Source organism: Falco naumanni, chromosome 1 (genome assembly GCF_017639655.2).
Source record: "Falco naumanni isolate bFalNau1 chromosome 1, bFalNau1.pat, whole genome shotgun sequence".
NCBI classification, from domain to species: Eukaryota; Metazoa; Chordata; class Aves; order Falconiformes; family Falconidae; genus Falco; species Falco naumanni.
This window is the reverse complement of record NC_054054.1, coordinates 109,685,363-109,700,313: the sequence shown is the minus strand read 5'-3', so window position 1 is coordinate 109,700,313 and position 14,951 is coordinate 109,685,363. Positions and strand designations below refer to the sequence as shown.

At 38.4% G+C, this 14,951-nt stretch overlaps 1 protein-coding gene across 2 annotated transcripts in view; it reads right to left on the bottom strand.

The window, feature by feature from the left end:
- MED13 (mediator complex subunit 13) overlaps nucleotides 1-14,951 on the bottom strand; it is a 59,592-nt gene that overhangs the window by 9,897 nt on the left and 34,744 nt on the right. For both annotated transcript variants that reach the window (XR_005831475.1, XM_040618495.1), the window contains exons 10-20: nucleotides 11,292-11,508; nucleotides 10,262-10,346; nucleotides 9,771-9,892; nucleotides 8,458-8,548; nucleotides 8,060-8,274; nucleotides 7,312-7,508; nucleotides 5,187-6,103; nucleotides 3,493-3,660; nucleotides 2,142-2,365; nucleotides 1,373-1,562; nucleotides 395-860 (exon numbers count right to left, since the gene is read on the bottom strand). Coding sequence is in view for 1 of the 2 variants with exons in the window: in XM_040618495.1 (XP_040474429.1) it covers nucleotides 395-860; nucleotides 1,373-1,562; nucleotides 2,142-2,365; nucleotides 3,493-3,660; nucleotides 5,187-6,103; nucleotides 7,312-7,508; nucleotides 8,060-8,274; nucleotides 8,458-8,548; nucleotides 9,771-9,892; nucleotides 10,262-10,346; nucleotides 11,292-11,508 (2,892 nt within the window). In the remaining variant the exon portion in view is untranslated. The remainder of the gene's footprint in view (nucleotides 1-394; nucleotides 861-1,372; nucleotides 1,563-2,141; nucleotides 2,366-3,492; nucleotides 3,661-5,186; nucleotides 6,104-7,311; nucleotides 7,509-8,059; nucleotides 8,275-8,457; nucleotides 8,549-9,770; nucleotides 9,893-10,261; nucleotides 10,347-11,291; nucleotides 11,509-14,951) is intronic.

Here is a 14,951-nt window from a genome sequence, read left to right as displayed (position 1 = left end):
TTACTACTATGACGGATACTTTCTGTTGATAACAGAAACCAGAACTTTAAGATGATGCCAGTTATCTATTCCCCACCCCCCAGCCTTAAAATACAGAAGTGAGTAGTTTAGTGAATTTTCTCCCTTTAGAGAGAAAAGAAAAACAGATAAAGTTTATTTTTGTACCACAGCAGACACTGAGATGCAATTAGAAACTGCAGCTAAGGCTGGAACCAAAGTTCAGTTCCACCATGAATGAACATTCTCCCTAAAAAGCAGCTTGATGCCTAAAAAAGAAATACAGGATTTTTATTGAAGGGACCAGAGTGGCATTAATAGGTCCACATTAATCGAGCTGAGTGTTTGATTATTATTTTTTTTTAGCCAAAGAAAGTTTGACTCTGCAGTTGATTACCTTTCAGAAACCTCTGGGTGGGGCTGTGCAGGCGCTGAAGCAGTATCTCCAGACATCCCTGCTGTTTGCAGTGTTGGCTGTTGCTGCTGCCCCCCTGTTTGCCCATTTTGGACTGTTGCAGCCTGAGCAGGCAGGGAGGCAGAAGTGGTATTGTTCATACTGCTAAAAGGTGGAAATGAAGAAGGTTTGCTTGTTGGTATCCCGCTGCCTAGGCTGGCAGAAGAGGATGACGGGGCAGTGGTAGTCAGTGTTGAATTAGCTGTAGTAGCTGCAGAAGACATGGCACTGTTTGATGTCACTGTAATAGTACTAGTGGTGGGAGCTGCAGGAGTAGACGATGGAGTGTTCGGATTTGCAGCGCTGGCTGTCACTGGGGGCAAAGCAGAGGCTGGCTGGCTGGAGGGAGTGACCAGATTTGTTTGGGAAAGTAAAGAATTGTCCAAAGGCTGAGAAGCAAGATAAGGACCTAAAACCAGAAAAAAGCATGAATTTTGTACTGCAGCTGGTTTTAAACATACTTCATCTATTAAGTTATAGTTTTAACAGAACAGAGCAAGCCTTTAGCATACATTAAAATAAAATTAAAATACCTGCATTACATTTCAAATTCTAGTATTCTCATAAGACTCGTTCAGAAAAATCCAAAAATCAGTTTTAAAAATAATCTTTTTCAGATATGCTGAATTGCTAGAAATCACTGCTTTGGAATCTAAGTCACCAATACAAAAAGACAACCAAGTCCCTGTCGGGCAGCAATGCTGCCATTCCCTAAAGATACTGCTAGATGGTAAGAAGCCATTTTAGCACATATCTAAATATATGGGGGTTTTGGACAGCCCCCCACCTCCCCAAGCTTAAAACCAGAAACCTGCAAAAAATAACAAAACTCAATGAATAACTGCAGTGATTTCTTCTCCTCTACTGGAATGGAGGAAGTGGTAATTGTATGAAATAAGAAGCACTAAAAAAAATTCATACCCAGCTCATATCTGCAAACTTGAGCATATAGTTTGAGTTTGGAAAATGCTTCATTGTTGGCATTAGCTGTCTGTGAGAACCATTCTGTGACCAACTTCTCAGAAAGTTTCTTTGAAGCAGTAGGTCCAACTCTCATGATCCCATCAGGCAATAGCTTACAGATAGGTCTGTGCTGACCAAGCCTGCATGACTGCAAAGAAGGTAAAATAGAAGATGCAAGATAACAGTTTTTAAGGCTTACAAATTCCTTAAGAATCACATAAAGGATCATATATATATATATATATAAAAAAAAAGCAAGAGAACTTAGTTAAGTTATGATATTCCAAAGTAACATTTTAATTCTAGAATATTACACCAGTATGAAATATTCTACAGGGACTTTATGATTTATTTTCAGGTTTTCCAAAATGCAAGAAAAACGGGTCGATACATCATCTACTCTCATCTTAATCACAATCCAAGTAATACGTGTATTTAATTAAATGTAGCTAAAACAATTAAGTGGCAATACAGAGTTTTACCACTGAGCGGCGTTTATCAGATAAAGACTCTCAAAACGGCTACTACTAAAAGCAACGGTGAGCAGCCTCAACAACCCTTATCTTCCAAGTGCCCATTCCTAAAATCCTTTCCAGTTGATTTCCAAGATAGCATTCTGTGCAAATGTTTGTATTGTCTGAGACAAGCCCAATAAGTAGTTATGAGTATGTATTAGAAACAGTCTTTCAAAAATCCATTTCACTCCTAACTGCCATAAATAATGTACCTCGTATATTGCAGTCAGATCCCTAAAGAAGCTTTTTGCTCCGTTCAGCAGAGCCTCATTCTCGGGGCACACCACAACATAAGCAACATCTCTTTGAGATCCGTAAGGTTCCAACATCAGCCTCTCCCAATACGGCAACGCAAATGGAGACAGCACCAGAAAATCGTAATCATATCCCAACAAAAATGTTGGGATTGGCAGTGGTTCCGGGGACTCATCAGTTCCTGGAAAAGCAAGACACATTTTCCAATATATTAAGCAGAAAGCTTAAAATTAACACACTGCTTCTAGGAAATATGAATAGAAAAAACACTAGCGTTCCCAGCATCTAACAGGAAGTAGCACTGATTATAAATGGAATAGTTCCCATTTTAACAGATACAAATGAAAAACCTGCATGTATGATCCAACCCTCTGTAAAAAAGCATCAGCTAATTATTTTTATTTGAAATCTCTCAGGGCCTAATGAAGAAGCTCCATAGTTGTTTTAATACTTCTGTCAGTATATGGACAATTAGGAACAGATCTTTACTGTCCAGGAAGCCTTTCCCACAGAGTCTAAGCAATAGGTGAATTTAAAAAAAAAAAAAAAAAAAAAAGCGGGGGAAGAAATGCAAATAGTCTAAGCAAATATGTAAAGGACCACAGAAGGAAAAAAAACTTAAGAACATGCATTTACAATACTCTAAATGTATAATTACCATGTTCTAAATATAGCTACAAAAGAGCTGCTGGTGAAAGGTCACCCTTCTACATAGTGGTAAATCAATCTCATATGCTAATGAAGTCAGTTTAAAGCTTCAGTGCACAAAATTTACCTTGTATCTGTAAATGTGCATCACGTGTTGGCCACTCCAAATATTTATCAGAGACAACACACTGGATAACCTCAGATCTTCAACATAGTTCTGAAACTACTGAGCAATAAAGCACACTTTTTCAAGCATTTAAAAGCTAGTATTTTTTAACTACACTATTTTTAGAGTAATTAAAATGGAGTCATTCTTTTGAGTAAAAAAACAGAACAGAGCAATTACTCTGTTTTCAACATTAAATCCATCTTTGCAATTTCACTCCCTCACTTGGAGAAGTGTCAGGTGTATATAAACAGTGCAATTGAAGATGTTAATTTTAAATACACATATCTTTAATTCATTTACTGTTTTAAGGAATATAAATATTTTCTGTTTTTTCCAAGAGAAGAATTCTCCCCTGTCTAATAGCTCTTGATAGCTTAAGGAAAGGTCAAATGCTGTTTAGAATTCCAATAGGCTGAACAGCATCCAGACACTAAGGTTTGGTGGCCGGATCAAGTAGAGATTAACAGACAGGAGTCTACACAGCCGTTTACCATATGAGCCTCTGCCAGCCATTTTGTGAAACTGTTGCCACGTGAGGGGTCCTTGCACACCCCAGGACCGGACCGTTCGCTTTTTCTGAATTGCATCCTGAAGAACTGGCTGGAGCGAGAGGAGCATACGAAGGATGTCCTGGGAACACTGCATGCTCACATCCACAACTGAAAGGACAAAAAAAATCGTCAAGGCCTACTGCAACAGCAGAATACAGTGAAGCCCTCCACAAACAACCCAGAATCTTAAACAACCTTGATTTTAAACAAAGTCACTCTCTTCTGAAACATCCATGCAGTCCACCCAAAGGCCATGATATAAAATGCTGAGTGCACAGATTTGGAGAGTTCTCTTCCCCTCTCAGCCATGTACAAGAGACACAGACAGATTTTTGGTGGGTTGTTGGTTTTTTTTCCCCCCTGTAGAGTTTTTTTCCCTTGCCTTATCATCTTACGATTTAAACTAAAGGAAAAAACCCTAAAATTAAAAATTAAAAAAACTAAAACCACAAAAAACACCAACAACAAAACAATAACAAAAAAACCACACACAAAAAAACCCAAAACCACACACACCAAAAAACAAAAGACAACAAACAAGTTGTTCAATCCTTAAACTACAGGATTTTCCCTCCAAAGAAAGAAGGGTTAGGCAGACTGCCACCCAGTGCTCACTTCACAGAAGTCAAGGGAAGCCTCAAACAGTCACAGCCCATTTCATCAGCTCACCACCACTATGCCATTGAATTGCAGCGTTTAACAATAAATGGCTGACACAAAATTTGGCATGGCTATAATTTCACAGCTGTCCATTTAAAAGTATCTTTACATCTTTTTATCCTAAATATCAAGGTCACAGTAACACTAAATCTTTTCCTGGGTGCCTGAAAAAACATTGATTTATGTTTTAAAAGCTTGGGGTTTTAGACTTAATCCTCCACTAATACACAGAAACCTAGCTGTGCTTTGCTGTTAGCCCTCCTCATGCTCATTAACAACTACGAATTGCAGCTAACTGCTATCAAAGTTTCATATTTCACTCTTCACCCTGCTAGAGTTGCTACTTCTAAAGACTGTTATTGAGAAGTATTCAAATACATGCAATAAAGGGTATTCCATGAGACATAATATCATTAGTCAGGCCCTAGAAGAAAAAAATCCAAGGATCTCTGGCAGATCCAACATACAATGAAGGCTATGATAATGCTTTACTTGCCACACATGCCATTAACTACTGCCCCCCCTTAAGGAAGGGGGAAAAGCCAACTGTATCATAGATCTTGTTTAATTCTGCCACAGTAGCCGTGACAATACAGTCACCATTTGAACCACCTACACTTCCTACGTAGGCTCATTCCACAGAGCCTCTGTAGAAGCAGTCACTAGAAACTGCTTTAAAAGAATAAGCCTAGTGAAGTGTTGTGGACAGCTACTGTGGTCTTACATTACACTTCATGTTAGGAATTTACAACCGATGGTAGCCGACACCTACGCTCTGCTTGGCACATCGTACCAGCACAGAACGTGAAAGGAACGGTTATTCTGAACATCACTAAAATATAAATTTATGCAAGCGTGCAGGTAGAAACAACAGTCTTAAGCGTCCAATATTCACAAGAGAAAAACACAAAGAAAATGAACCCTTAAAAAAATTCATAGGTGGACAAGTACAAAAATAAGCTGTTTTCACTTACCATTTCTTTTTGACCAGTGGTGCAAGCAAGTAGTTTTCACAAGTGCTTCATCAACTTTCCCTCCTGACATATTGTCCATGAACTGCCGTCCATGTTCCAAGGCTAAGTAGCAGTCATTGCAACAATCCCTTTCTTCTACACGTACCAGGTTGCTAACTGCACCAACTCTGGGAATGGAGTCTTGATCTGCTGCTCCAAACGGCGAGAACAAGTTGGTGCATTGATCCTGCAGCAACAGTATTAACTCATCGGGCAGTTTCTCAGGTTCTTTCAGTCCTCCACCACCATGTTCAATAGAAGTAGCTCTGAGAGCTTCAAAGCGTTTTTCTGCTTCTTTGCCGCACTCTGTATTACGTCCTAGAATATCCAATTCATCTTCAAGAAACAGTCCAGAACTGTTTCCAAATTTTCTATTCATAACAGCACTGAAACCACAGGTACACCTATACTGGGCCTCTTGTGTTGGATCAGGAATGTAAACTCCAACATCAGCACCTTTGATGTTCATATTGCAAACACATATGCAGCAGCTGTCAAAGTTACAGTCTTTGAAGAGATTCATTACAGACTCTGAGAGGATGAGATTCACGTAAAGACTGTGTGCCTCTGGAATGGAAGGCACAGTTGCAGGTTCAACAGAATTAAGCGGTCTACATGTCGATGGTGTGGAAGCTGGCGAGTATAAATCAGAGTTCTCGTATTTGACTGAACCCTGTGCACTTGCAGGTCCACCAGCTCCACGAGGTGTTCGAGGAGTCCTTGGTGTTCTAGGAGTTGGGAAACGAGGGGTGGAAGGAGAAGGGAGAATTCCAGCTCCACTGTTACTGGGAGGTGCGCTACTTGGTGGCATCCCAAATGGAGTATGAGTTTGTGGTGTGTATGCAGGGCCATATTCTTGATCCATAGTGCTTCCATCACTAATAGCGGCCACAAGAAGAAGGAAATATTTTAAGTACACAACACACTGGTTTTGAAGTTTAAGTCTCAAGTTTCTGAAGAAGGACCTTCCTAATTAATATTTGCTTTTTTAAACTAGTCTTTCATAATCCACAGCAAGATTTTCATTCCCTAAGGAACTTCAAGAGCATTTGTTCTAAATGACTTTGCAGGACTCCCACTGACAGCACTGTTAAAGAATCTTTCCGAGCCTCCTTTTGTCTTTTCCTTTGCACAAAGCTCCCAGGAAACAAATGTGGTCAGAATAAATTACAAATTCTGTGGCTGTATGGAGTCTAGAGGACACCTTTTTTGTTCATGTTTTATTTACACACTGTGTTGACACATACTAAGAAAATATACCAGATCTATCAACAGCAGATTCAACTGAATCCACAAGGAAAGTATCACCTGGAAACGTCTGACATTTTCTTTCCTAAGCAGCTGAGCATCTCCAAAGACCTATAAGGCTAATGAGACCTGGAAACATATTGCTTCTGAATGACCCTAACAGAACCAATCTCAGTATTTACTCCAAGATTTAATATTCATATAATTTTATCAATAAATACATAGCCTCCTTGTTGCCTAATCCATTTTTACCAGCTACTAATGCAGATGAGAAAGAGGAGTAAGTATTTTCTTTACAAAGAACTGCCAGCAAGATCATTACCAAATGCAGATTACAGAGATGCCCACTGCAATACCACTGTTACCAGGAAATGTCACGCTGGGCATAGCTTCCAATCAATATTTTCCTAGTCCCAATACAGCCAAGATTACTGCTATTTAAGAAAATAATTTAAGAAACAGAAGCAACGCCTACTAAGCCCTTAAAGTATCTACAACACCACTGCAAAAACAAAGTCCCAAGTTTACATTTATCTTGACTGTTACCATCTTCATTACTTATTAAAACTGGACTTGCACCATTAAGCTTCCCCAAGAAACCTTTAAATGAGACAACGAATAAAATGTATGCACAGTTAAGAAGCTATTTGAGAACACAGTCTCTTACAGTAAGGTTTAATCACAAGGATTTTTTTAAAGGCTCCTGTCAGTTGTATAAACGCAGCATGTCTTTACAAATCTCTCTCATTACAGATTTAAAAAAAAAAAATAAATTAGAGGTACTTCCTATCCTGTGGATAACCTTACAAAGCTTAAACATTTGTGGCATAGGTCATACCCATCTTTGATGAATGGCATGGCAGGTCCCGGAGGAAGTAAATCCAACTTTCCCACAGTCCAACTCTGGCGATAAATGCATTCTTCTGGCAGTTTGATGGGAGGAAGACACTGGCTGGGAAGTGTCTTCAGTGGTGCAAACATGGAACAGCCCACCAAAGCTTGACAATTCTCAGGTTTATAAACGTAAGAATAATCCTATAAGTTAGATATGGTAAAGCATCAGCATGTAAATTAGATCACTTCAGCAATTAAAATGCTTCTCAAAAAAATGTAAGTTCAAATAGTAAAACAGTAGTTCTTTAATATTAAATCCCAGTATACCCACAAAAGACAAAGTTAGATTTATACACACATCATTCACACCCATAGTTCTCTAAAAAGGAACATGCCAACACAAAACGATCGACTACAGTTACTGAAATGCATTCCTTCAGCTTACTGATGGCTAAATAGCAAAACACTATATAGTACTTACTAAAACGTGCATTACCTACCCCAGTATAATGCAAGACACAAGTTACAAACTATACTTAATTCACAGAAGGGTCAGGGTTGGAAGGGACACCTGGAGAACATCTAGTCCAAGCCCCTGGTAAAGCAGGCTCATCTAGAGCAGGTTGCACAGAGTCACATCCCAGTGGGTTTTGAACGTCTCCAGAGAAGGAGACACAGTTCCTATCAGGATTAAGTAATAAACTGAACAATAATTATTAGAAATATTTATCAGAACTATGAGCACTACCTACCTTTATTTCAGCAGGTTTGGGGCTGCAGAAACCCTCATCTACTTCAATTCTGAACTGAGCTCCCACACTAGAGCTATTCCCTTCGAGTACTGTTCCTCCAAGTGTAGTGTCCATACTGCCATATTCCTTATTATTCATGTTCATTGGAGAAAATCCCATAATATGTTGTTCCAATGAAGGTGGAGTCGGATACATTTTATGGAGATCTGCAGTGCCTAATTTCAGATCAGGAGGAGGCTTTAGAGCATGAAAACATTCTGAAGTATTTCGTATTTCCTTTGTCTCAAAACTTCAGTAGGACAAATGAAGCGTATGCTTCCAAATTCCCACAAAATATTAGCAATCAATTGTTTAGCTAGTCTTCTATTTAGGAAAAAAAAACAACCAATAAAGCTTACTTATGCATGAGAGTGGGTCTAGATTTCCTGCTTTTGCCTCTTTGCAGTTGGATTTGTCATCAGCGCCATTCACTGTTCTTTTAGATCCAGGCTGAGAAAGAAAAGTAGTATTGTAATAAAATCACTTCAGACATGAACACATGTTCATGCTTCCTGCTAACAGGAAACTTCATGTGCAGTGGACATAAAATGCTGAGACTTTGTGTAACATTTAGAAAATTTAATATAAATCAGAAACCCAATGCTAGTAGTTAAGGTTATGCTTGTCCTCCCTTAATACTTGTAACTCAGAGAATGCTCCCCCATCAAGTCATGATGCTGTTAAAATGAAAGATCAGTTATAAAATAATTCTCAGCCTGTTAGCAGACATGAAAAAAAGAAAGCTAAACATGGTTGCCCACAATCTATCAGGGGGGAGAAAAAAACGCAGACAAAAAAACCCATACACCCTCCCAATGCCATGCTAACATTACTGATGTTACCACATGAACAGAAACAGAAATGACAGAGAAACATGAATCCTGAAAAAAAGAGAGGTGCAGGGAAGAAAAGCTGCTGAAATCAAAAAACAAAGAGATACATTTTACAATGTTTAGACAGTACTAACATCTATAGAAAATAAGTCTTCATGTTTAAGAGCAAATACACTTGCTTTATATAATGATTACCTTTGATGGCTGTCAAGATCCTTCACAGCCCTTACTCAGCTACAGCTCCCATTAAAGTTGATGGGCATTTTGTCTGGGTAAGGGGATTTAGGATTAAGCATGGAGCAAAGTACAGTTCAGAAGAGACAACTGATTACAAATAGTATTGAAATAGAAACTAGAAAGATAATGGATTCAGAGCCATCAGAGACTGCAGGAGAAACTGTTCCAAGATAATAGCTGCTGCAATGAAGCAGCTTATTTGGCAGAATGTCCATGTGTTTAAATGCCTCTTCTCTTTCAGAAGTTTTTGGTTTGTTTCAGTATTTCCTTTATTGACTAGTTAAACAGAACCTAGACCATCGGAGAAGAGCGCTAGTACCACTATTGAATCTGTACAATTATAAATAAAGGTATATTTGAGAAGCATATACTGTCTGGACACTAAGGATATAGTATTAAAAGGTTGTCTGTATCAAAAATATGATTGTATGAGTCAACTAGAACAAGTATGTCTGCTACAGAGGAGCCACAGTATGCACTTATATGCATGTTTTGCAACCTTGCCTATAAAGGTTAAAAAAAAAAAACAACCAAACCCCAAACCACAAAAAGACTTGCAGTTTTTTGTCTATTAGCTGCCATTAGTTTTGCACATCACTTACTGTTAGTTCATCTTCATCAGAATTGAAGAGATTGTCAAGGTCAGTGTAAGAGACCACTAAGTCTGTTTCATGGAACAGGCTAGTTGATGCAGTGCGAGCATGAGCAGCAATACGTTGGGCATCTATAAAGAAAAACAAACATTACAAAAACATTGGCAATATATATTCATTAAAAAAATAAAGACAGCTTAAGGACTATCTCCACAACTGGAGAAAAAAGAAAAGGGGTGAGTGGGGGGTGGAGAGAATGGTCTCAGTTGCACTCATCCATCTTACACATAAGCAAGGTCCCTTCAATTTCATAACATTTAGATTTTATAGCAAATGTTTATTTGCAAGGTGCAACAAAGATATGTTCCAAGCGGATTCCTAATTCTGAAGGGACAAGGAAACACAAACCATAAAGTAAAAGCTCAGTAACCTATTAGAATCCATTGACTGTTCGAGAGATCATTAATATAGCACAATTAAAAGGAAAAAAGTCTCTTTACCTTGCTTGACAGAAGGACTAAATAGAGACATAGCATCCTCTCCTTCGTGGGATAAAACTGTAACACTAGATGTCCCATCCTCAGTCTATTTAAAAAAAAAAAAAAAGGTAGGAAAGTTTGGTTAAATTAATATGTAGGGTGGGAGGCATTTTATCTCCCTATGGGAATTTTGTACATATCAGAAGTATCAGGTTCTCATTAGCCTTCTGGCTCACAGCAAGGTGTAGTTGGGGGGCTGGTTAGCAGTACTGGCTCAGGAAGAAGGAAGCTTGGGAACTGACAACATGCTAGCAACACGCAGACGAGGAACACAGGTAGGAACGTAAATATTAGGTTTTGTATTGGGGATAAATTTAAAAAGCAAGCTGTGGATTCCTGCTACAACACTTTACTGAAAAAACATTTGGTATCAAATGCTATACATTAACTATACTAGTTTATTGAATGAAACTCTTGATACCAGAAGTGCATATGCACACAACACTCTTAATAAGCAAGTTTATTTCATACACAAGCTCCCAGTGCAGTTGTTAATTTCTCCTTTTTTGGAGGGCATACTTTTGTTTTAAGTAGAAGCCTCATACAGGTGGTACTGGATGAGTGGTGTTGGGGGCAGGAAATAATTCAATTCACTGTCCAGGCATCTAGTCAAGAGTTCACCTCACCTACACCCAAACCTTCCCACACATCAACAAAGCACTTGCCTTGTTCTTCCTCTGTTCCCCAAGCACCAGCTATCACCCATTTCTACAGAAAGGGTACTGAGCCAGACTGATTTTTGTTCTGATCCAGCAGTGTTCTCCCAGTATAAACTATAAAACCTAATGCAACAGCACCACCAGTGAGCCAAAAAAATTTCAGGTGTAGTTAGAGGCATGCTGCATAATTTCATGGATCATTTTTGTTAGAATACAAATATATTTTTTTTTATCTACTTTAAATACACAGAGAAGGATTTAAGTTATGTTAGGTGACTAAAGCAATTTGTTTTAAACTCATCACTGATTTGTATCCTCACTCCTTTACTCACCTTGTGTTTCTTCCCAGCTTCCCTCTCAATGTTCTGCCTATCTTTTTTACTATCAGGAAATAAGAATTCCACATCACCATCAACAAAGGCATAAGGATCGATTTCAGGTTCCTGGTCAGCATCCGTCGCTACTGCTGCTAGGTATTGGTTTTTACTCTGATACTGTTGCACAAGTTCATCTGAAACCTTTAAAGGTTTCCTACATTGCACCATTAATCTGAACAGAAGAAAAATAAAAATCACAAAATATTATTTGTCATTTATTATGTGGACATATTTCTGCTATCAGCCTTTGCAAGACCAACTTCATCTTCCTTCCCACTTGCTTCCTTTCCACCCCAGCTTCAGAAAACTTTTTGGGAAAAAGATTAAATCATTAGTCATTTAATATAACCTCCTTACACACGTCAGATACAGCAGTGTGATTCATTCTGCCCATCTTTCCTCAAGCACTGTCAATTCAGATAAAGATTAGTAATTTATCCCAGGTCACAACTGTCATTTATTATAAAGTACAAACGTATTAAAACTATCTATATCCACTAAAAGAAACTCACCATGTTAAAAAAATTATTCATTGCCATTCTCCATCCATGTCCAAACAAATGATTAGAAAGAAGCAATCAAACCCGGATTTTCCATATTTTAAGAATCTAATTCTTCAACCACTTACTAAAGTGCACAAATGCCGCTATGTTCAGCAGTCATTTATATCACTCCTATCAATACAGATGAAGCTTGCAACACACCAATATCTAATTTACTAATGAGGATAATAAAACCACATTTGCCTTTGTCAGCATTTTTCTTTTCTTAACATTTGGAGCCAAAACCAGAGTTGGTAAGTACACAGAAATTAAGGTTTTTGTATCAGGATTATTAGTTTCACTGATACGACATCGCACCAGCAAAAAGCAATACTGGCAAGTAGAAAACTATGTTATGATTATTAGCCATACATACACTACTCTACCTTCCGCCCCTAAACAAACTTTGTTTCATATACCCTGGTATACAGAAGGGACTATCTGAGGAAGGTATTCTTCAAACAAGACAAGTATTTCAGGAGTGTCAGCCTAATGTGAGTACACAATTTCTTCTTGCTCTGAGACCCCCTTCCTCCCAAACAGCAACAGAATGACAAATGAGGAGCATTTACGGAAGAGTCACATGTGAAATTGAAGAGGGACATTGCAAGGATGAAGACTACAGATGGACTCTTCAAATCCAAACACAGGTTCCAACGTACCTATTCTTTCCCTTCCCAAGCCTCTATCCAAAAGGAAACACTATACTATAAGAAGCTAACATGCCCCACAATTAGTAGGGCTTGTTTTTGACAGCCTAGATGCACACACTAGCCTGGAGTTTAGAGTAAGATGGGCTTACATTTCTCCTCTGAGAGGCCAGGAAAAAAAAAAGCGCAATACAGAACAATTCAGAGTTCAACCTTGAAATTCTACAAAAGGCACAGTTATTCCTCAGAGTCCTCCTTGCTTTGCACGTCCCTGTCAACTATGTGGTATGAGAAAGGACACAGCACCAGTTGTACTTTCTCAAAAAGACTTCCTAGATATAAGCTTTCCAAAGAAACATCTCACAGCCAACACCACTGTCAAATCCATCCATGCTTGCTGCCCCTGCTCAGTAATATCTTGTTCCAGGCATGACTGCTCCAGCCGACAGCGCAATGGGTACGGCTTTGTGTCAAGCACCACTGGCATTTCTGTCTGGAGTAGCACTCTATAGACTTAAGGACTTCCCTTTTCTAAATCTTGCAAAAATTACCATCAGGGGAAAAAAAAAAAAAAAAAAAAGAGAGAAGGCAAAAAAAAAAAAAAGAGAGAAGGCATAAAAAAAAAAAGAGAGAAGGCATAAAAAAAAAAAGAGAGAAGGCATAAAAAAAAAAAGAGAGAAGGCATAAAAAAAAAAGAGAGAGAGAAGGCAAAAAAAAAAGAGAGAGAGAAGGCAAAAAAAAAAAAAGAGAGAAGGCAAAAAAAAAAAAAAGAGAGAGAGAAGGCAAAAAAAAGATGAGAACAACTTTCTAGGAACACAAAATTAAGTACCAGGAAAAAAAACACAGCAAATGCAAGTATACTGCACTTCCCAGTACCTTTAACATAAAGAGGACGAGAAGTTAATAGCCAGATACTCGGCGGGGGGGGCGGGGGGGGGAACAACGAACATGTTCAATATTTCAGTATAAGTTCAATCAAATTAGAAACCATAGAAGGAAAGACCATGTCTTGAACAGAAGGAAAAAAAAAATCATCAAGTAGAGCATATCTTTATCTGTTAGGCTGAAATGAACACAAGGCAAAAAAAGGCTCTAAAAATCCTATAAATGCACATCTTGAAAGAGCTGAAACATGCACTAGCTAATGTGAACTCTCAAACAGTGAACACAAAAGACAAGGCTAGGAAAATGTGCCTGAGAACAGACCAACAGCTACAGCATATTTACTTCTACAGCTACAGCATATTTACTTCTTCTCCCAGCTTTCCTACACAGCAGAGCCAACGTGACTGCCATCAGTGGCTTTCCACTGCCAGCAACCAAACAGAACATCAACATACAAGTTCAGTCTCGTGAGTAGCTGCTTCAACTGTTCTACCACACATTAAGTACACCAACTGCTAAAATATACTGATCACATTAAAAGTCTCCTTTCACCTGAACAGGAAAACCAAATATTTTTGACCAAAAATAATGAACAGCGAGTTGATAGACACAACACTGGGTGCATTTGAGAGCCATTTTTAAATCTCTCGATCACAACCCTAAGCCAGAGTTTGCCAGCTCTGCATCCAGGTCCCAATCATGTTAAGCTCAGGCTGCTGCTAAGATCACCTGTTGCTTCCCATGACCATCCTTTTTCTGCAGCATCCTCACAAGGAAGTGGTATAAAAAATGGATGTCAGGAAGAATTTCCTCCACAGTACAGCAGCAAAAGAGGCACAACCCAGAAGGACCAAGTGGTTTTGTTTCAGGATTTTTGTCCTTAAGGGTTGGGTTTTTTGGTATGACGGTGGTTTGGGGTTTCTTTTTCTGATGGTGATCTTTTTGGAGGAGTTTGGTTTTGCTTTAACTGGTAAAGAAAATCCATGTTGATTCATTCTGCAGTAAAACAGAGCTCAAATGTAAGTTTTAACACTAAAATCACTAGTGTTTCTCTTTTTGTCCATTGCCTCCAAGTTCCATAATTTATTAAAACTTAGGCAGTATCAAGGAAGTGAACCAATTCCTTTATCCTAATTAAAAAAAAAAAACAAAAAAAACCACAAAACAGCAGCAGAGAAGAACATTTTAAGACCTGGTGCTAGGTAACACTACCTTTCAGAAATAAATTATATTTATTCAGCAAAAACCTTTTTTAAAATAGTTACATGCTACACATACTTGATTTCAAGACAATATTAGCTTAAGTCAAAATATAATTAAATAAGTAAATGTTCTCAAATATATTTCCTGTAGCTCAAAGGCTAAGGTTCTAATAAGGATCTAGTCTGATTGCCTCAATATTTCTTCAAGTTAGACAAGCTTTAAAGAACAAGGGTTTCCCATATGATCTGAGGTCCAAACAATAACAGTCGACACACCAGCCTCTTGTTTTCTTTGGATGATAACCTCAAATCCTTAAGCCTTTTGAGCAACACAGA